Source organism: Ammospiza caudacuta, chromosome 1 (assembly GCF_027887145.1).
Source record: "Ammospiza caudacuta isolate bAmmCau1 chromosome 1, bAmmCau1.pri, whole genome shotgun sequence".
NCBI classification, from domain to species: domain Eukaryota; kingdom Metazoa; phylum Chordata; class Aves; order Passeriformes; family Passerellidae; genus Ammospiza; species Ammospiza caudacuta.
Window position 1 is genome coordinate 108702818 of NC_080593.1, and position 22791 is coordinate 108725608.

General features: G+C 39.1%; 1 protein-coding gene across 6 annotated transcripts in view; it reads right to left on the reverse strand.

Moving 5' to 3' along the window:
• The window catches only part of ZNF521 (zinc finger protein 521), a 230747-nt gene that overhangs the window by 185325 nt on the left and 22631 nt on the right, over window positions 1–22791 (reverse strand). For 5 of the 6 annotated variants that reach the window (XM_058809531.1, XM_058809499.1, XM_058809515.1 and 2 more), the window contains one exon: window positions 21126–21305. In XM_058809531.1, the coding sequence (XP_058665514.1) occupies window positions 21126–21305 (180 nt within the window). Of the gene's footprint in view, window positions 1–7605; window positions 7784–21125; window positions 21306–22791 lie in introns of those variants that run through there. The other variant, XM_058809523.1, reaches the window with a different exon arrangement.

The window sequence follows — 22791 nt, forward strand, 5'->3', positions numbered from 1 at the left end:
TATAGAATAATATTATATTCTCCTGCAGAATTTCATCTTAAGAGCACTTCAAAACTTTGGCTGATGAAAGATGCAGAAATGCCATCACTGCATATGGTTTTACAGAAGAACATTATTGCTCTGTTTTGTCAACCACTTTGACCCTCAGACTCCTTTCAGCCATCCTTTACAATACTGTTCTCATCCACGAATCTTAATGTGGAACCTATACATGACAGAGGACAGGTCTCCTGAGGTGCTTTACTTAGAGAACATTACTCTGGTTATCTCCTGAAAAGATGGTAGATGCCCTGTATAAAATCTCCAACTTCATGAATTCAGTTTGCCTTACTTTAGTACAGTTTAGATCTGTCGGATTTGATGCTGCAGGGCCAATTTGGTGTGGGTTGTGTTTTGGCTGCAGTGTGCTGGAGGAGAAAAGAAAATGGGGAAGAAAGCTATAGTTGAGGTAGGGAATAATTGCAGAGAGTTTAAATAGCATTTGCATACTGATCCTAATTACTGCTCCCATTTTTATGAACCGTGGTAAACAGAGTTTTATAAATTGAAAAAAACAAGCTCATGTATTTATTTGTTCTCACACAGGGCTTTCTGTCATGACAGTTTATAAATGCCTACCTTGATGTGCCATCAAGGCTTCCTCCCTTAAAACATTTTTCTCAGCCTCTTCGGTCATGGAAGCTGCGGGTGTCATACTCAGACTGTGACTTTGAGGGGAGGGCGTGCTCTCCTCAGACATTCAAAATCAAGCATTCATTATAGCATATGCCATCGAGAATGACTTGTTTTTATATTCTGCTCAGTGAACCAAGATTATCTACTTCACTGAGAAGAATGATGTAGGAGCCCATCTCCTTTGTTTGTTCTGCTTTCAGACAGACAAAAGGCAAGTTTGATGAATGACACATGGATGCCTCAAGAAGTTGTTAACTAGAACCATTCTATGGTTTCCCACTCCAGAGCTTCACCCTGTCCCTTGTAACATGGCCATCCCCCATACCTCCAAAGAGAAACTGCCTTATATCTTATCCAAAAATGCTTTTCCCCCATAAAAACAGTTGCAAGGATAATTTTCTTGTCAGTGCAGGTTACAGCTTGTTGGTCCAGATCACATTTGCAGTGGGAATTAATGTAATGCTCCCTTCATTTCTCCTGGCTGGCAATCACTTCATTTCTGAAGCAGAGTGCTGTGTGAGTCTGCTCTATAAAGCCCTGTCTCATGAGCACTGTAGATGTCCTCGAGGCATGAGTCTGATAGTAGTCCAGGTAACTGAGAGCACCACCTGAGTGAGGCACAGGGTAATAATAAAGATGACAGCAGCGCCTATGCTTCTCTTGGCTGTTCTCTTTTGTTTTCATTCTCTACATTTGAAAAGCATCATGCTTCAGCTTAAAAAGAATGATAAATAAACCAATGACTCGTATTTCTTGAGGAATTTTTTGAACTGTAATTTTAACAAGAGCTCAAGAAATGACCTGGTAGTATTCTCATGTTACTACCACTCAGCAGATGAACTAGCTGTCTACAGCAGGCTCCTTTCCATCACATGAACACTTGAAGTTTGGGTTGGTGATACTAATAGCACACCCTTGAACTGTGTCTCCATTCTTCAACATGACACTAAAAGTGGACTGTGCTGCTCTGGAGCCTTTTGTCAGCTCACAGTGATTGAAAGATCATCCCTGAGGCTCTTTTCTCCTTAATATCATGCAGAATTTTTGCCTTCTCTTTCAGAAGAAAATTCCTTGTTTAACTTCTCTAGGGTCACTGTATACTAGTGCAAAAAAACAGGTGCAAGACAGGTCTCTCTCTCATGTTAAATTTCTGTATGCTTCAATTCTCCATAGATGATTCACATCATTTCTGGATCAAATTACCTGGTTTTAACTACTGACAGGATCAAATTAACAAGGAAAATGGAATATAAAATGAAACACATTGTAATGAGGGTGTGACACACAGAGGTATTGCTAACAGACAGAAACCTGTTCCCCTGTACAGAAAAGTGCCTGTACACTCCTGTAACTTGCAGCAGGCCAATAGTGAACAGACACATTCTACAGATGAGCAATGCATTGGAAATAAATTGCACCTCTGCCTTCCATGATAAAGCCTGTGTCACTTGGATTCAGGCATCTGCCAAGTTCAGAGGACAGAGGTGTGGAACTACTGTTTTCTACAAAAATTTGTATTTCAAAGAATCTGACTCTACGAAAGGACTGTCACACCATGGAGGCAACATACAACATCCACAAGGAAATTAAGCAGAAACCAGTACATTTCTGTCCTTTGCAAATGAAATACTGACTTGGCACTGGCACTCTGTGCATTAAAGCAAACATGAAATACCCAAGCTACTGGGGATCCTGTCAGCCCCGGAACTGAAGGAGCATCCTGAGAAAGAGTTGTTGTTTACTCAAAAGTGAATACAACTCTCTTTCTTAGAGAGCTAAACTGTGTGCATGGCATTATACCATCCAGTACAGATGTAACACAATTACTGCTCACTGCTGCAAGAGTCTTTGCACAGTAATCCCGTTACTCCAGTATGAGCAATAAGCTTTTCTGCTTAATCACCCTCTTCCCTTTTGACACCCAGACCACAATGCAAAATTTTGGGTAACCTCAGCACTACAGAGGCATGAACATCCATTATTTGCTTGTGCTCAGCCTTCTTATACTTAATTAAGCATGCACCCGATGAACTAAGTTTCTGAACCGATCCAAAACAGATCCAAAACTGTTCCCAAATCAATCTGATTATTGCACTAGGCAGAGGGCCCTTTCCTCAGGTATTTCCTCCTTCACTTTCTCTAGTAAACAGCAAAAAGTAACAGCAAATAAAAGGCTGAAAAAGCTGCCAAAGTAATACCTAACTGCAACTTCTAGAGAAAAACTTAATCTTTGTGTATGTTGAAGTGACTACATTGAAATCCAAAGTTCTGCTCCCTAGTTTTAGATGCTAGTTCTGCTTTTAGCATCACTTACTGGAAACCACAGAGACATGATCCTGTTTATTGTTTTGTCTGGTCACATTTATTCAGGCCAATACTTAAATCTTGTAAGTTTCATAAATTAAACTGGAGTGGTAATGAGGGTGAAAGAGCAGAGGACCATCTTGTTAGCTTTCAGTGCAAGAGACGTAGATCTCAGGCACCTCTGCATCCTTTCAGCTATTAAGATATTTATTCAGCAATTAAAGATTTTAGCAATCATGTTATCCACTTCACCTTACTTAACACGATTTGCCATCCTTTCAGAGAAGACTTTTTACAAATCTGTAAAATTACTTAAGACTGGAGATCCATTTGCAAGTCATAATCTGGTCTTAATGAGTAGCATGTAATGGTCACTAAACTAAATGTTGGTTATACTTTTATGCATACCTATTTTCAAATCATTTGAACATATTTACATGGTATATAGATATGCAAAACAGCCAGACTTAACAGATGTTGCCCTCTAATTTTTAAAGCTTCATTCTTTACTTTGGAGTTGCAGAGATAGAGAACTCAGGTAAGACACAACTTCTGAATTTCTATGAACAATAGGCATTTGTATAAAGGCTTGCTGTACTTTTCATGAAGATTCACAGAAAATATTTTCTAAAATACAAGTTTTGATGGATAGGACCCAGTAGTTTAAAGCAACATGTAAGCATGTAGAAAAGTAATTTTGGTCCAAATTTTATACTTCCAGATCTTCTCAGTCAAGTTCAACAAAATTTAAATTCAGAGTCACAAGGATTCAATTTTTATACCAAATGCAATGGTGTAAACTGTTATGGGAAAAGGACAACGTGGAAACCATGTTTTACAGTTTCAGTTTTATAGCTATATGGAAATCTCTTGTGGAAATGATTGGTTGTATATGTATGCACCATGACTTGCTTCTCTGTAACAGTATTAATTGGCATAACTCATATAAGGCAAAGCCTAACCTACATTCTAATTAAATATGGGCTGCATTGTACCCGTAATTTCATCCTGGAGTGCCATTTACATCTGCTTTTCCCTTTAAGCCAAGGGGGAAAAGGGAAAGCAACAGTGAGAAATGCAATCCCACTGAATAAGGATCCCCAGCACTTTCCTGCACTTCAACTGCATGGTGCTATTTAGAAACTGACTGAACAGGCAAGGCAGACTTCTCGTTATGCCTTTCTTCTGTGTTACTTTTCCTTTTAAAATAATTTGTGCATCTTAATGCCCTGAATTTGGAATGGAGCATTCCTGAATAACAATTTCCTGGTATACCATTTCACTTCATATGCTGAAGTTTCCTTCACTGATGGCCTTATAGAAGTGTTGAAAAGCATTAGATTGTGGCATGGCCAAAAGGACAAAGCAATGTGGAGAATGTTATTAGTCAGTGAAATTACTTACCTGTGCCTGTAAAGTTAAATTCTTGACTGAACTGCTTTTCAGTCTACAAATAATTTCTTTACATTTACTCAGCTTAGAGAAAAGTGGTAGCTTTGGACCCCAGACTAGAGAAGAGACCACTACGTGTGCAAGAAAGGTGTCTTTTAGGGAAAGAGAGTGTTTCAGGATCTCAACCTCATGTGTATCTCACCTCAAGTAATTAAGTTCAATTTTATTTAATTTTTAAGCATCCTCATAACCTTTCTGAGACACTGGGAGGATAAATACACCAAAGGCATAAGGCAAAGAAATACTGTCACATGAGGAGCTAAATCTCAAGTAGGCAGCATTTAAGAGAGACACGCTTGGTATTTCTTCACTAATCACTGCAAAATGGAAGTTAAAAATTATTTTAAAAAATATACCTGTATAGTTGTGTGCCTTTCTCTGGATGAAAACATTATGTTATAAGTTATCTACATAAAGCAGAGGACTCTGACATAAGTAACAATAAGTAATTACTTATGAAAAGTAACAGGAATTTGTCTAACTCATCTATCCTCACCTGGTCCCCTCCAGATTCCACTATGCATTCTCTGAACCTCTTTCATGAAGGCTGTCTTTTCAGGATCAGCAATTTTAAATAGCTTGAAATCTACTCACAGCTTAATAATGGAAGAAATGTGTGGACTTTAAACCTATTTTCTTCATGAGGGAGCAATGGCTTTCATTAATTTTCTTGTCAACAATTAAATAGAAACATTTCCTCACTTTCTTCCTGAAATCTGTATTGAATAACCATGTTGGTTCTTTCATTTATGAATTTACTGAAAGGACAAATAATCATAACACAAAAGTCCTTAAAATGAGAACCAATAGTTTTTGATGAATGGATTTCTACTACTCATAAGTACTTTTTAAAAAAACTTGGCAGAGCAAATGCACATCATTCCCTTTCTACCAGCACAAGTATCTCCTGTATTCTAAGCAAATATAATACAGAATGGAAGAAAGGTAAGAAATTTTAAAAATGAACGAGAACTTGTGGGTGAAGACAAGAGTTAGAAAGACCCAGCCTTGAGTAATGAGGCAATGTGAAGAAGGTTAATATTCTGTGAAATTACTTACCTTTACCTGTAAAGGTAAATTCTAGTCTGAAGTTTACTAGCTTTCAGTCTAGGAATAATTACTTTATGCTTCCTCAGCTTAGAGAAAACAGTGGTAGTTCTGGTAATGCTGTGAAAGTAGGCTTAGTGAATGGGTCTAATTTTAAATATCAGGGAGGAAACAATTCACCAAGTGTGCCTTAGATTAAGAACAAGAATTTTGTTCTTCCCTCCCTTCTGCTCCAGCTCACAGAAAACAGTGCAGACTGGGTACAGAAGGATCATGCCAAGCAACAGAAGACAACTCATGAAATCAGTTTTGGAGTTGTAAATTTTAAGGCAAAATAACTTTATTTAGCTATTGGTCTTTGAATGATTAATACACCCACGACATGAACTTCAAATGAACTACATAAATTTGAGCCAAGTCTGTTAAAAAAAACTAAAATAAAAAAAAAGGCAAAGAAACAGAAATAGAGGGAGAAGTATAAGTTCCTACAGGCATTTTGCTCAGACAGGCTTAGTGTTTCTTAAAATATGGTGCACCTGATTGTGCCCATGAGGTCTGAAAAATGGGAGTGCTGCAGTCTTTACTTACACAGTAATATAACATTACACATTATATTTTTGAAGCATTTCACGAGTGTGGACTAACTATCCATGCACAAATACAGACACTTTTTGGAGATGGACAGCTTCTTAAGGGGAGGGAAAAAGAATGTCCATGTTTCTTATAGATTGAAAACTACCAAAAATGCTAATTGCAAAGTATATTTTCAGTTGAAACATACAATGTAATTATGCTGGAATTTTAAAATAAAACACCTTTACAGGCAAATGTTACTATACAAAAGACAACTACAGAGTTCTGTATTGGAGCCATGTCCCTAAAGCTGATATGCATTCTAATTAACATGCAATTACTTTTCTTGCAATGTGATTTAACTGCTCATGGAGAAGCAGTAAGAAAGAAGAGCCTCTTATCTATCATTTTAAGCAATGTATAAGAATGAAGAAGAAAGAGGATGCTACAATGAACAACTTAGAGCCAGACAGAAGTTGAAATATCTTCTTAAGAAAAAGATGCTTGCTGAAAAATTCTCTTCCATCCAAAGAAAGGACACTTCCATGAGTCCTTTAACAATGGAAATGTTAACAACCATTTTTACATTCAAAGTAAAATTTCTTCAGTTCCAGTATCACCAAATGCAACCACAATTAAAACTTACTTTAAGTCAATAACAAAATAATTACATTTTCTTTGTCATTTGTTTTTAAAAGATGTTGTTCTCTGCTTTTCCCATTCCCCTTCCTCAGAAGTAGGCATAACGTTCTGATAAAACTATATACTTCATTAAGAAAATAGCTGGCAAGCCTATAAACTATGCAAATAACATTTGGATTGCAAACCACATTTACTGCACTTGGCTGATGGAAGAATGATTATTCCATGTCTCAATCCACTAAAAGCATATTGACTACTTACATACACAACACTTCCTGTACACCTAATAGTTACCATAGTTTGGTAAACACATTCCACATATCATAGTTGTAGGCTTCAGATCCAGACTTTTCTTCCACAGAGTATCCTGTATTTATACATCCAAGAATGTTATGGAAGGAAAGGGTGGAATGCTGCAAGCATCTTATGGCAAGTGAACTGGGGTCTGTTAAAACACGTGGTTTGACTTTTGAGCTATGTAATAAGAGGCAGAACCCCAAGCTTCCACGAGTGTGTATTAGAAAGCATACATTATGCCCTCTATCAAAAATTACGTATTTGACAGCAAAATGTATAAGTAAGCCCATAATTACCTTAAGCGCCTGCCACACAGTCAACCCTCTGGGCTCACAAGTCAAAATATTGTGCTAGAGCTCCCAGAGAGCAGATATGAGGAGACAAGGGAGGGCCAGAATATAACTTTAGGGTTGAACACTACTCTGAGCCACTTCCCTCTTGGCTCAAAATGTCTGGGACCAAGAGGCCTTGGAAGCAGAATGGTTTCCCCAGCTATGGCTGGGTGAGCAGGGCCAGCCTCGCCCTGTGCATGGTACAAGAGCTTGTGCTGCCAAAGGGGTGACAAAGAAGAGCCACACCATTCTGAAACTCGGGACTTCCATGAGTACTGCTCACCTGGAAAGCAAAGCATCAGCCAAGTTTTGACAGTGCGTCTGTGGAATAATCCGCCCACTCTCATCTCAAAACTTGTGGCGCTTTTTGTGGACACAGATCCTGTGGCATTTTTCACAAGGACAGGAGGCTTGCCACGTTATTCTTGGACAGTTTCCTGTCTCCCCCTGCTATGTCTCATGAGTCTTAGCTGCTGTCTTCTGCAAAGCCGGCTACATTTCATGCTGTTGTAGGTAAATAGTTGCAAACAATTTTTCGAAGAGAATGAAAGGTCTTGTGCAATTCTTACAGGTATATAAAACATAGGGTTTACCCCCATGCAAAGAACAATTCTGATACAGTGAACATGTATTTATTCACCATAGTCCTATTCACCACCATCATGGATCTATTGACTGAGGTGCAGTTTCAAAACCACTGTATGAAAAAAAAATCTGTGGGAGTCAGCATACAGAGATGTTCTTTGATTTCCTATCCAAGATGATGAATTTTGTAAGAGCTAGAATTCAGCCTTTAATTTGTACTGGGCTTCGTTCCATGCCCATAGAGGAGAGCTGCACAAGTAATTTTTAGGCACTTCAGGCACAGTCCAGTAACTGAAATGCAATGGAAAAGGCTCCATGCCTCTCATGAAACCAAGTCTGTATCCACAAACTCTCCCTCAACAGCATGTCAGGGCCAGCTATGCCTGCACTGACAAAAAAAACATATGCTCTGTGGAATTCCAAATGCTCTTTTGTCCCATGCTGTGAGGGGCAATTGTTCCTACCACTTGGGAACTTCTGATACATTCAGTGGTAGCTACAATTGTGTACTCCTAAAGAAACATTATACAAAAGCTGGAGCATTTACAAAAATGCTTAAAAAGTGATCAAATCAAGAATGAACCTGTTGCAATGGATGACTGTGCAAATAACAACATGGGTTGTAGATGTGAGATTGCAGCTATATTCTTGGTTCCTATAAAAAGCATCATCAAGTCCAGCAGAAGCTGTAGAACAAAACCAAGTATTTTGAGTGAATTTCACTCTGCTATTCTTGCTGAAATACTCAACAGGAATAGTAGCACTACTCTAGATATTGTAGAGGAAAAAGGGAACAAACTGTAGAAGACTGGACTGCGAAAGAAGGGAGAACAGACAAGAAGGAAAAGCAGTGGGATATTCCAGCACCACAGAAAATCATTCGTACCCTTCTCAGCCAAAGGGAGAACTGCAGGGATACCTGACCTGCTGATAGAGAAAAAGGCAATAGAAATAAAAGCACAACTCCAGAAACCCTCAGTAAAAGAATCGAAAGTATAGAGATAACAAGGACAGAAAAGTAGTCTCAGTAGCAAGTACACTAAATAACAAGATAAAAATCAACGACAGTGGCAGGGAGAGAGAGTCACAAAAGAGGCAGAATCTAATTTTAATAAGATAAACTGCCTTCTTCCATTTCCTCAGCCTTTTCTTTACCAGGGAGTACCTAGTATCATGGCAGACAGGGGAAGCTTTTCTACTTTCAAACTTAGCTGTCATGGGAAACTGTTTGCAAATAACTGTGGTTAATATCACAGCCTGTCACTTGTTTGGGAAGTGCTATTTGAAAATAAGTTAGTTAAGCACTGACTATTTTAAAATGACAGAGTAATAGAAAGGTAGAGATCAAGGGGGCAGGGAGAAGAATCCTGAGAGAAACAGAATGAGTATCTGAGCTCTCTAGTAGAAATCCTGCCCTCTGTGAACATAATGACGACTTTTCCACTGGTTTCAGTGAAGCAAAGATTACAGACAACAACCTACGGACAAAAATTGAAAAACATTCTCCAGTCAGGCTTGACAGATGCCTGTGCAGAAACTATTATCCCATAATACACAATATTCTAATCATAACATAACAGAAGGGGCAAATATTAAACCTGTTTTAAGTATTTCAAAGGCAGTTTAGAAGAATAATTAGAATCATACACAAACCTGTGGTTATTGACACACTAAAATAGTTCAGGACAAAGAGGTGTTGCTTAGAAACTGAATTTACAGGAAAAATCGAACATGCTCAGTGTTTTGCAAAAATCCAAGTATCATTCCTGGTCATGTACTAAAGTCAGATAACAGCAAAAAGAAACAAACACATACTCATGAAAAATTAATGACATTAATTAATGTGTTAATGGTAAAACTGATGTGTTATGCACTCATGCTGAAGCCTGCATTTGTCAGAGAAAGGTGAATTAGCAACTGCCAGTTTCATTTCCCTGTGCTTTGCTTTTACAGCTGGTAGAAGCCTTGCAAAGTACTTGAAAAACTTGACCCTTCTCCAGCCTCCCCCGCATGAGTCACTCAACCTTCCTTCAGTCATTAGACTGCACTTCCTGCTGGGATCCAGGAGTAAAACAAATGAGAGACACCAGTTATGGTCACAGCGAGGGAGGTAATAAACCAGTGACAGGTATTTTTATGAAATTTAAACCTAATTCCCATATATTATACATATCGACTAAGTGCCAATCCATGGCACTCTTATGTAGAGCCCTATTTCAAAAGACATCTTGACATGCTCCAGTCCATTCTCTGTCCTGAAAGAATACTTTCCTTGTTTTTACATAAAGGCAAAATATTTTCCTGCATTTTATATGCTTCAGCAATATTACAGACAAAAATATTAAATCACTTTACTTGTAAATGTATAATGACATGATTTTGATAACACTGCCAAGAGTAAATTTGAACCAAAATTTCACACATGAAGTTCCAGCCTTTCATGTCATTATTAAATCCATGACAAATACTCCTTGAGAAGTTTGAATATTTCAGAAGTTGATTGCCAGTTCATCTTTTATACTTAGTTTCAATGATAACCTTCAGTTCTACCATGTCTTTCATATGTCTACATTTTTGGGAAACCCCAGTTTCTTTCCCCAGGAAGTAAATCCCAAATGAAGCATCCATTGAGAGAAGTGATCACTCCTAGTCAGACAAAATTAATAACAAATTTACCCTTTTCTGTCCACAGATCTTCCTGGTATTTTAGTTTCAAACTTGCCTAAAACTACACTGACTGTGCTAAAAGGGCTCCTCTCCTCACAAACTCCTTGGGTTCATTCCACAGTGTACATGAGAGACTCATTCCTTTAAACTTCAAGGAGTTCCCATTGCAGTGTAGAAGAGAAAAATTCAGAGATTATGGAATAATCATCTCCAAATCGATCAATTTCCCCCGAAGGTAAAAAACTGAAAGAAAGAAAAAAGTTGAACAGTTCCAGCTTGGCTTCTTGAAGGGAAAGTACCCCCAGGGCATGTTGTAGAATGATCCCAATCTCTTGCTCCTGATGCTTATTAAGAGGTCATAGATATCAGTTACACTACAGCATTCCAAAATGATAACCTCAGCTAAGGACTATGACCTCCCAGTACAAGTACAGGGATATAAAATTAGGAATATTAAGGGTCCACACTAAGAAAGAATTTAACTCATCTATCAGTCATTTTGGAAAAAACAGTTGGGATAAATGGTATAGCTGGGGTCTTGTGAAAGACAGAGGAGCTTTAGTAAAAAGGACTTGAAGTTCCAGTGTTTTCCAGAGATGCAGCACCCTGATTTCCATCTGATCATTACAATGGATTTCCACAACAGGAAAGGTGTCTTTCTCAAAAGACACAATATATAGCTCAGAGCACCCTGGGTAAATTTAAAGGTGCTTCCCTTTGTCTTAAACTAGTAACTTACTGAGAAGCAGAAACGACTTTGCAACCATGTCAAACAGAATATTATGCCAAGACAGAAATGTTTTTAAGGACCTTTCTGCTCCAACAACTCTATTTTTTCCTCAAAAGTGGTTTTTTAGACCCTCCAGATGATGCTTAAAAGGATAAACAAAGTCCATATGGATGGTGTGTTAGTGAACTACCACATTGCCTGGAAGCCTTAACACTCTACAGCTGATTGTATAAACATGAATTAAGGTTTTTCTGCAACTGTATTAAGCAAAGTGTTAAAGAGCTGTGGGGCATTTTCTTACATTTGGTTTTCAAGCTATGAATTTAACTACTGAACATATAACTAATGATAATCTGTTGTACCTCCCATTCCGTTCATTTCAAAATGGTAATTAAAGTAAGCGCCAATAATAAAAACAGCAAGTATTTCAAGAAAATTATTTTAGAAGGTGCAGGAAATTCACCACTTAAAAAGGCTAATTTGTCATGGCAACAAGAGCCATTTTGTAATACACTGACAATATACTATAAATATTCCAGTAAAATAGAAGCATAAAATAAACAACAGGTATTTACTCCAAGGTAGTTGATTCTCTGAAATGCTGTATTCAGTATGGACTGTAGGTGTATATACACACATACAGGCACGACAATCATTATTTCATTTTTAACAGCGTGTCTATTAGAATCATACACATGAATTCCCATTGTGCTGGGTAAAGGTCACGGTAGCTATGACCCTGTATCAGCAGCAGCTTTACAATTCAAAGTCTGTATTGCTGAGGACTGTGAAAAATAAGACAAGCTTGGCCACAGGATCCCTATTGATTACAACAGTAATTGGAAGGAACATAGTTATCATAGGGTAAGTAATGTCTATTTTTTCTTCTTCACATATGTGCCAGTGTTGATGATTCCCCTGCCCCCTCTGGTCCTTTCCCTGCAGGCAGCCATCTTCCTTGAACAACGAGAATTAGGAATTTCAGCTGCATAGATCAAATAGTGATTATAGTACTGCTTTCCCAAAACTGGAACGAGCACTGATGGTTGTGTCCTGCACAGAATGCCTGATAAAGGTCAGTGGATTACCTCATGTCATCACCTGGCAGATCTCAGAAATTGGACCCTCTTCTCAAGCAGGCAGGAGATGTCACTTGAGCACACAGAGAGCAAGGTTACTTTTCAATGGGAAAGTCACAGTAGCCAAACAGTAATGCAGAGAGATACCCTGTACTGCCCATTTGGAAATGCTGTGAGGAAACGGCTTGACCTTTACAACACCCAGCAGTGGCTATAAATAAATGGAACAACAGACTGTCACTGTAATAAAGCAAAGTTCTGGATCTAGCCAGGGCTGATTTTCAGCAGAGTGCCAGGGAGGCATTTGAACTAACTCTGAAAAACCATGGAGCTGGCCAAGTCAGTGCTTTGAAACAGGAGCAGCAATGTAAGGCTAGCTTGGAAACCACAAAATATCAAAGCTAGAAGAGGTGCAATTTATGACATTATCATGGGTCCTCCCAGAACCTAATGATAATGCACTCACCCACAACAGAATGTCAGGTGCTCCCAGCTGATGCTTTCATAATTGCATGTCAAAATGTCACCACATATATATGTCCTCTACTATAGCCTAGGACTGTGATTGTAAGTCATACTGCTAAGCATGGCTTGGGAAGAAGACACTAAACCAAGTATATTGTTTATGTAAAATGTTGTTTTTCTCAGAGGGGAGACCTTACTGCTCTCTATAACACCTGAAAGGAGGCTGTAGCCAGGTGGATGTCAGCGTCTTCTCCCAGACAACAAGTGATAGGACCAGAGGAAATGGCCTGAAGCTGTGCCAGGGGAAGTTCAGGCTGGACCACAGGAAGAACTTTTTCACTGAAAGGGTGGTTAAGCATTGGAATGGGCTGCCTAGGGAAGTGATGGAGTCACCATCCCTGGAAGCATTCAAGAAACAACTGGACATGGCACTGAGTACTATGGTTTAGTTGACAGGGTGGTGTTCACTCAAAGGCTGGATCTTGGAGATCATTTCCAACCTTAATGATTCTATGATCCTAAACCAGACTCTGGGTGACAGATGCATGGTCATACTTATAGCCTGCAAACCAGTGCATTGCTGTCTCCAGGATTCACTTTTATCTTCAGTGAAACAGTTTAACTTGGGAACTTTTCAGCAAAAGTATTCAAAATCCAGTTCAAATGTGTGATGGCCAAGTCCCAGGATGGCTGGATTCATGTTCCAGACAATAATGTATGCCTTGGTTGTTATGAGCAACTTGGACCAACTCTGCTGCCTACTCCATTTGCCCAGTAAGGTATGGATGGCTGCAAGAAGAGCCTTGAGAGCCTCATACAAGATCCCAGATTATCTAAATGTGAAAGACAGCAGAGAGACAGTTCTGCCAAGAACTAGACCTGGTAAGCCTTGCACTGGGGCTGCCTACACCAAATCCCTTTGCCAATGAGAGACCTACAGTCTCCAGCTGAGCAATTTCTGGGGCAGAGCAAGAGTCCTGGGCCTGCAAGGGGTGTCTCTGTCCATGGTACTCAGTGAGGCAATGGTGCCTTCACTGGTGCTGAGACATGGGGTCAGATCTGGTATCCGGACATTATATTGGAAATTCAGGTTCTCATGGTGCCAAGTCCTTGGTGGACACGTGGAGCAGATAAGCCAACCAAAACTCTTTCTAGTCTGTGCTAAGAAAATCATCAGCCTTTTTAGTGGTAGAAAATAAGGCTAGAATAAGAGGAAAATAGGAAGAAAAACTGAGGAAAAATATCAGTGAAAGATATACAGGAAGCACTCAAACTCTCTTGGAAGACACTGCTAGCTTATTCTCCCACCTCCAAACACAAGAGTTCTGGCACTTACAATTAATACTCATGAACAGGTTTGCTGCAGGGGTCCCCCAAGTCAAAAATAACAGCTCCATGACACAGACCATCAGCTGCTTTCTGTTACAGGGGGTCACTGACAGACAACTCAGGAAGTGCTACAGGCTGCTTTTAAAACACCCAGGAGATGAAGATCTACTGGTTTCATGACTGATTAACAATCTCGAGAGCAGAGATTAATGGTTTCCAAGCAAAAGGGAAGAGGTTTATGCTTCCATGCCCATGTTGGCTGTTCATCATGGATCCTCAAGATAAGCACAGGGATTTTGAAGAACATCAGAAGGCTGTGCTCTCTACTTTCACAGCTTCCAGCTGCAGCATAAACAAGTTCTCTCCGTATCTAAAAATCATTTTTACAGAATTTTGATACAAAAATCTAGGAATTTCATCTATCAAAAATCTTCATCTATTCTCTGTAGGAGCATGAAGTTTTGCATATGAACTTCTGTATGGCACACTCTGTATAGCCTTGGCCATTCAGCATTGCATATAAATCTTCCATCCACATCCAGTGAGAGGCTTTACATCGCTCTTGGAATTAAAAATTTAAATCTTTGGAGGCAGAGGCTGTAATTACCACCCTATTCCCCTTTTCCTCCAAATATCAAGGATTTGGAGTTGCAGATACAAATCCAATTTTTTAGGTCCTGGACCAAAAAATAATGAAAGTATGTGAGGCTACAAATTGCAAACTACAATGTATGTTGGCTGGGACAAGGAACTGGAGGTGAGCATCTGCTTTCCACTATCTGTCAAACAGAATATCATGTTGTGGAAAAGAAGTCAGAAGTTTGTGATTCGAATCAAATGGAAAAGTAGAAATTTGTCTCTGTAATACAGCAACTGGGAAGCCCTGTAAAGAAAGAGAGACCTGAGCTCAAGTTCCCAGTCCAAACACTGTTTGTCTTTTATTCAATAACTGTTTAATGTAAAATCCATATGCAGTCCTTGGTGCAGGAATTCTCTAGAGAAAAAGAGTGACTCTCTCAAGTGAAGTAACTGTACTTGGCAAACCGTGCCTGGCAGTGTGCCACCAACTGCAATGAAGCAGATGAATATCCTTTTGGTGCATCATATATTTAACTTCTTAGGGTTCTTGTCCTCACAAACACTTTGATCAAGCTCTGATTTTTCTCTGTGATGCTGAAATGACCAAGGAGCCTTGCCATATATCTTTTCTCCACAAATGTAGAGGAAGCTGAAAAAATAATGACAAGAAATATAATATATTTGGCCAGAATTCTTTTGCTAGCAGGAAGAACTGTTCTAGCTAGGATATCAAAGCATGGTAACACCAAGTGTTCACAAGATTTATGTTGTAGTCTCACTGTGCACAGCATACATCCTTTGGGACAAAATCCCCAGGAAAGTTTTCAAGTGTTCTAGTGAAAGAGATGGTCCTGGTGTTACCAGCTCATTCAGAATGATGGAAGATTCCTGAGCACTAGGAAGAAGAGAAGAGAAGAGAAGAGAAGAGAAGAGAAGAGAAGAGAAGAGAAGAGAAGAGAAGAGAAGAGAAGAGAAGAGAAGAAAAGAAAAGAAAAGAAAAGAAAAGAAAAGAAAAGAAAAGAAAAGAAAAGAAAAGAAAAGAAAAGAAAAGAAAAGAAAAGAAAAGAAAAGAAAAGAAAAGAAAAGAAAAGAAAAGAAAAGAAAAGAAAAGAAAAGAAAAGAAAAGAAAAGAAAAGAAAAGAAAAGAAAAGAAAAGAAAAGAAAAGAAAAGAAAAAAGAAAGAAAAGAAAAGAAAAGAAAAGAAAAGAAAAGAAAAGAAAAGAAAAGAAAAGAAAAGAAAAGAAAAGAAAAGAAAAGAAAAGAAAAGAAAAGAAAAGAAAAGAAAAGAAAAGAAAAGAGAAAACCATTATAGTGGAATCTCCATTGCCTCCTGTTTGCTAAGTCCCTGATCACTCATAGTGCATGCTGTCTGTGAAGCTGTTAGGTAGCACAAGCTGTCATATGTAGACATGAAAGTAGGTTTCTCAGAATGATGATGAAAATTAATTTTGGTCATAATTAGAAAAACAGAAATACTGACTTATCTAGGAATTCCCACCCTTGGGATACTCCAGTGCTGATGGAGACCAGCACTCAGAACAATGGGCCCCTAATACAGTTCTGGAATTCTTTTCAGATGGCATCAGAGAGGAACCTCTGAGCAAGGCAAGACTGCATCTCTTCATTGGCAGAGGACACACAGCTATGACCAGTAACCTTTTCAATATCAGAAACAGCTTAGGTGATAACAGGAACAGGCTATCAGCTCTACCTGACACACTTACTCAACCTGTGAGAGCTCTAGAACTAAGCTAGAGCCCAAAGCATAAAATGGAGTCTACCTAACCACCTAAAGGTAAAATAAATATCCCCAGTGGAGAAATACCTCATGTATTTTCCCTCAGAACACCCTTAGCCTTGAAGCTAGGAATGCATATGATTCAGTAGCCTGCTTTCAGGAAAGTTTTATAACCTGTGATGACAACAGGGATAGTAGGAAAGTCCTGTAACATGCACTGTGTCTATTCATATTCAGGTGGAGTATAGCAGATTGTGTGCCAGCATGTCCACTGCTGCTGAGTTATTCAGCAACTAGATTGTTCAGTGCATGTTTATGCTCCTTGTTCTAGTATTACTCTGGTTATGGCTGAGATTTCTGATGCCAAAGTGACCTACAGGATCTAGAAGGGTACCAGGCTTGAGCTGGATACCTCTGCCCACAGAGCCAGCCAGTGGAGAGGCAGCTCTCACATGGGAGACTGCATAAAGCAGGATCCCTGAGGACTGAAAGGGAAAATAAACAGCACAAAGCACTGTGCAGGGAAAAGGGATTATAAATCAAGCTGGAGACAATAAGAGAAAGTGTCTGACACATTGTGTCCTACCAACAGCATATATGGCAGCAATGCAAAAGGTTAAGTGTCCTTTCCTGATGGCAGAAGAGGAGAGGAGGTGCAGTTGAAGGTTTCTCAGTACTGCACCATATTTGATCCTGCATTCAGATTCCCCCAGTGAGATCCAAACTGACATATTCTAGAAAGGCATCAGGCTCATAGTCATGCTAATTGGACCCTTTGCTTATAAACACAACATAGAGGATGACAATGTGCAAGTGGCTTGAGTTATTAAATTAAATGCTGCAGGAAGAATACAGTGTGAAAAGCATTAACATCAGAGAGAAGCACTATTAAATCCATATTTTTATTGCCAATCTTTTGTTATGACTAAATGAATATAGTTCAGCATCTTATCTATCCTTGGTTACAAATATCGCAAAGAATTTTTTTGAACTTTTCCCCCCATTTATCCATTATCTGTATTTCACAAACATCACAGGAATTGTCAGCAATTAACATAAATAAATCATCACCTTTTCAGAGAAAGCTTCAGTACAAGAATTTCAGATGGTAGCAAAAAATATTACTAAATAGCTCATGAAGGGCCTGTTCCATCCCCCACTGAAGTCAATGGGAATCTTTTCACTGACTTCAATGGACACTGGATCAGACCCAAATTGAAAAGATCAATAGCGCACACATTAGGATAAAAGAGCAGCTATGCCCTCCTCCAGAAAAAAGGACATGAGTTCAATTCAAGCAACAGATTACAGAAAGGAACCAGTTGGGGAGGAGTTTTTTCTCCTCCTTTGAAAAAATCTGTAAGAGCACAGCAATTCAAGATCCTGAGAGCTGAATCTTGCAGAGTTGTAAGTAACTCTCATCTTCCACTGCCCTCTGAATAGGTGGGGTGACTGACACTTTGAGAGATTGGGAGCACTGTTTAATAAACCAGCTCCCTTCTCCTCATTCCAGTCTTTGGTTGAGAGTACAGAATGAAGATTCAATAAAGCAATTTTACTCCTTCCACTGAACTGTCAAAACTTCAGGGAGACACGTGATATTTTCAAATGCAAAAACTAGAAGCTGGAGTATCAATTTGAGAACCTAAGTGACAGGTCCAATTCTCAAGCATGTTACAAGGTTGGTAGAACTAGGGGCAGTCAAGACACTGTGACACACAAATGTCGTGTTTCATATTCAGAGTTTTACTAGAGGGTTGCCTTAAGCCATTGTGTTTTCATCCTGTTTGTTCCATCAACATAACTGTTGATTTTACCCAATATAACTGAATGGAAAAAGACCATACCCCTGGAACAACATGCACAGTTTGTAAATTCTCACAGTGCATCTCACAGAGCATCTTGGTGAAGCTCAGGAAAAATCCAGACAAGCTGCAGCAGCTGGCTCAGCCATCTGAAGAAAAGGGGCTGGAGGGCTTCACAACTTAAATGTGGTGTTCAAAGGATGATGGCCCTGGCATTTTTACAAAATGGACATCTTAGGTAACTCTTCCCTGCCTGAGACTCAGACTGGAAAAATTTCATCTAGATAGATGATACACTCTGCCCTCCTCCAGAGAGAACATCCAAACAGCAGAATACAGTAGAAAAAATGCAAAATTTTTAAACCTCTTGCCTTTCATTAACAACTTAGCGACAGACATATTTGTAGACTTATTAGTAGTCACCTTAGAGTGTCTTCTAATTTCAGTGGGACTCCTGCAAAAGGAGACAGCCAGAACAACTATGTAAGACCCTGTGGCATCAGAGGACTGTGATGAGAAAGAGAGGAGCAACCAGCCCTTCTTGATAACACTTTCTTTAAAACACCTTTGAGCATGGCACCCAAAGGTGCTTGTGGAAGAGGAAGACAAAAGTCCAGGGAGTTTGATTAAAATGCTAAAATCAAACCTTACTTTTGTCAAATATATATTGTGTTTCAGAAAATAAAGGCTTCTTTCTGTCAGCTGTTTGTCACAGATTATCAAAAATTAATCTCATCCAATGAGGTTTTTTTGAATGTTGTGTCCTTAGTGTGAGGTCACATATGCACCCTAGGACCCTGCATTGGAAAAAAAAGTATTTTTTTGCTTAACAAGAAATCCTCAACTCCAGGCACGTCATGCAGGCCCCTTTTTCAACTCTAAGGGTGTATTTAGGTCATTTATATTTAGAAACAGAGGACAGTTGGCTTTTTGTCAACTTTGTACTCCAGAAGGGTGTGTAGTTTCAGTTTTTGTTCACTTCATTAGCTTTCAAACAGCCTGGTCTCTACCCATTCACTATCACAAGTTTCCTTGAAAGAGAGGCAATGATATTTTTAGGAACTTAAACAATTTCCTTCAAGATTAATTTTTACTTCCCCATCCTCTGCTATCGTATGTGTATTCCTACCTTCACACATGCACCTCACCATCTTTATTTTCACTCTCATTTAGCAACAGCTCTCAGCAAGAACTGCTAGTTCAGGAGCAGTGGTCCAGGATTCTTCCTATTTACTGCTCCCCTCACCTGCTTTTCTTCAGTTTCTTAACACAACTGTTCAAGCACTGTTCAGTGCATTCTGCTTGCAGCTTTAAAGCAGAGAAAACACTTGGTAGAAGGGGGCAGCAACTAACTAACCAGAAAGGAGAGACAGCTGTATCGGAACAAGGTAAAAACCCCACAGGGATGAACAAATGGGATCTGAGACAGTGAAGGGGAGAGCCAGGGGACTCAGGCAGAGTGAGTGCTTTCTGGGAGAAGAAAGGAAGAGACAAGTTAAGCCACTAATTTTTCAACACAGAAAAAGAAAGAAGTATGAAGAAAAGGGGAGAAAAATGTTTAAGTTATTTCAAGTCAAGAGAGAATATCCATACTGCCAGAAATCATGAGCACTGTAGAAAAACACATTCTGGAAGTTTGTAGGAGTGATTAGAAAATGATTGAATTGATTGTATCTCAAGTCAGAAATACATTTTACAGGCAAGAAAAGGCAAAGCAGTATATTAATAAAAGTAAATACTTCTTGCTGCAGCAGATTTTCATCTTCCACAATTTGAAGTGAGGATTAAAATCATTTGACAGATCCACATTACTTCCTCAACCTTTTTCTGCTCCTGCCCACTTATTCCTCTTCTGCCTATCATCTTTTCATCCTCAAGAGTGGTACTGCTATCTGACTTTTATGTCTCATTCTGACAGGGCTTAGCCTATGGACTTTTGGAACCAAAACTCAGGAAGCTCTCCAAACATGAGCACACACAGACACTTTCTAAAACTATTCCCAAATGGAAAGAGAATTTTCTTACTTACAAAGTCATAATAAAGAAAGGTTTTTAACAAAAGTCCACTACACAGTAAGTACATTTTACACTGTACAGGCTAAAAATAAATCACTAATTAAAAATGTAAGCGTGCCTTTCTGTTGATACTGAGCCTGTTTGAACTTACAGTGTGTACCATAAAAAAAACTTACTATATTTAAATTTAGCAGATTTCACATGGTTTTCTCAGTAAGAGGGCTCTCTACAATAATTTCAAAGAGGAATCTAGGTGGTAGATAGCTCCGTTCACCCAGCTCTACTTAATTCAGGAGTATCTGATCAGCACTCAGTTCTGCTCCTTCACTGAAGCCGAGATCTTATTTTCCCCTCTAACAATTTGCTTAATTCCTCTCAACTTTCAGTTACTGATTACTGTACAGTCATTTGTAGTTAACAGATTAGAGTAACACAACATCCAGCTCAGATCTGCAAGAGGCCATTGTGCAAATTCATTCATTATGTGACATTATGCCACTTAAGCCCCACTTACAAATGCCCTCTGAATTTACAAGTGACCTAGCAAAATACACGTAGAAGCAAAGCATGGAAAGCTGTACTATATGAATCTAGAAAACAAACACAGCAGTCATATATCCTTTGATATTAAGGAAATTTAAAATGCTCCATTTACAGTATAATCTTGTCCCAAAATCTGTTTATAAAGGTCTCAACCAAGCATTCAAGTGCAGGAATAAAATAACTGAAAAAGGAGGGGTATCAGAAGCAGAGGATGGGAATCAGAAATAGAGCAATGCACAAAGTCACAAAGTGATAAGTATTGTTTACCTGTCAGTTGACATTGATTAATCTTGTGTTCTGTGATATCGCTCAGTGACTCAAACACCTGGAGGCAGCTGTCACAGCTGTGCACAGCTTCTTCTTCTAACTCCTCCCCTTCATCCGGCCTTTTCTTACAGTCTAGCACATCTCCATCTTCTGCCTTGTCTTCTAGTTTACAGTTAGGGTCTGTAAGAAAATCAAGACTGTGATGTCAGGCGTGTAAGAAGAGAACATTCGAGAAGAAAAAAAATCAAAATAGGTTGTTGTGCTAATGATGAGAAGAAAGCTATTTGGCATGAGCCTGCAGCACACTGTAGAATTTATTGCTAAATAAGCAACAAAGGCTTTTTTCCTTTTTTTTTTTTAAATCTCAATGAAAAGCAAATTTCCCTTCTACTCCCACAAATGCAGTTCCATTTCTCACTCAGGCTATTCTTCCATGCTTCAGAGTTAGAATAGTCAATTTTACCACAGCTATTGAAGCTGTTTTGATCATCATAAGAAAGGATAAACCACCTATGCAATTAGGTTTTCAATGAAAGGAAAAATCAGATCAATGAGTGTGCAGGAACTTCTTTTCACTGTTAACTACAGCGTTTCACAGGAAATTACCAGATTTAAGAGACTAACAAATTTGATTTACATAAACATGAAATTAATCTTGATTTTACAACCCACTCCAATACTCCATCACCACACTATTTGACACAAATAAAGCCCTGGAAAGCTTACCCTGGGTCAAAATGCTACTCATGCTCTGAACTTGTGTATGACTTAAAGACAGTGCTCATCAAATTCTTGTGTTCGCCAGATCATGGAAAACTGGAAACTAACTACTCTAGTATAAAAGCTACAGAGTGCACAGAGAAAGCTTTATTTGTTTGACACATTAACAGGCATTTGGAGGATAGCAGGATAGCTCCAGCCTCAGATCCAGTGCTGAGCCCAGCTGAAGCTTCTGACTAGAAGAAATGCGCAGCCTCACCACCGACCCATGTGTGCAGAGACACCTCACAGCTCTCTGCACTGCCTCAGCTCTGCAGATCCCAGCTCAGTGAGATTATGTGTAGCCTAGAACTTTTCTTCCTCCTCTGAGGAGGAACACAGTAGCTTTAACTGCTCCTGACTTTTTGCCCATTTTACTAAAAGCTTCCTTCAAAGACAGAAATAAACCAATCTGTCTTTCCTAATAAAGCAAGCTGGCACTTAACTTTGGTTTTTCCTTGGGAACTACAGTACAACAAATGAAATGCAGAAGAGAAACGTTTGTGCACATTCCAGCAAAAGGAATGCAAGTGTTTCACCACTTTTCCCTTTTCTGCTTTGGCTGCCTCATCTTTCCTTTCAGATATTTGAGAGAGCTGAGACTGAAACAAGTCATTTTAGAAAACAAGGATGAACTCCTATAATAATAGGATATTGTGCAAGTGCATTTTAAGATGCGACACTCTTTAGCCAAGCCAGTGAGTAACCAGGAGTAGGCTCCCTGGCCAGGGGAACAGAGAGGTGGTATCTGTGACCACACTTTATTTTGGAATTGATTAGGATCATGCACAACTCCTTGGAAGAAGAGAAACTAGAGCATGCCAACGCAACATTCATATTGGGGTAGAGTGGTGTGTGAAGAGAAGGAGGAAGGCAATTCCACTTTAAACCACTCACATCCGCTCTC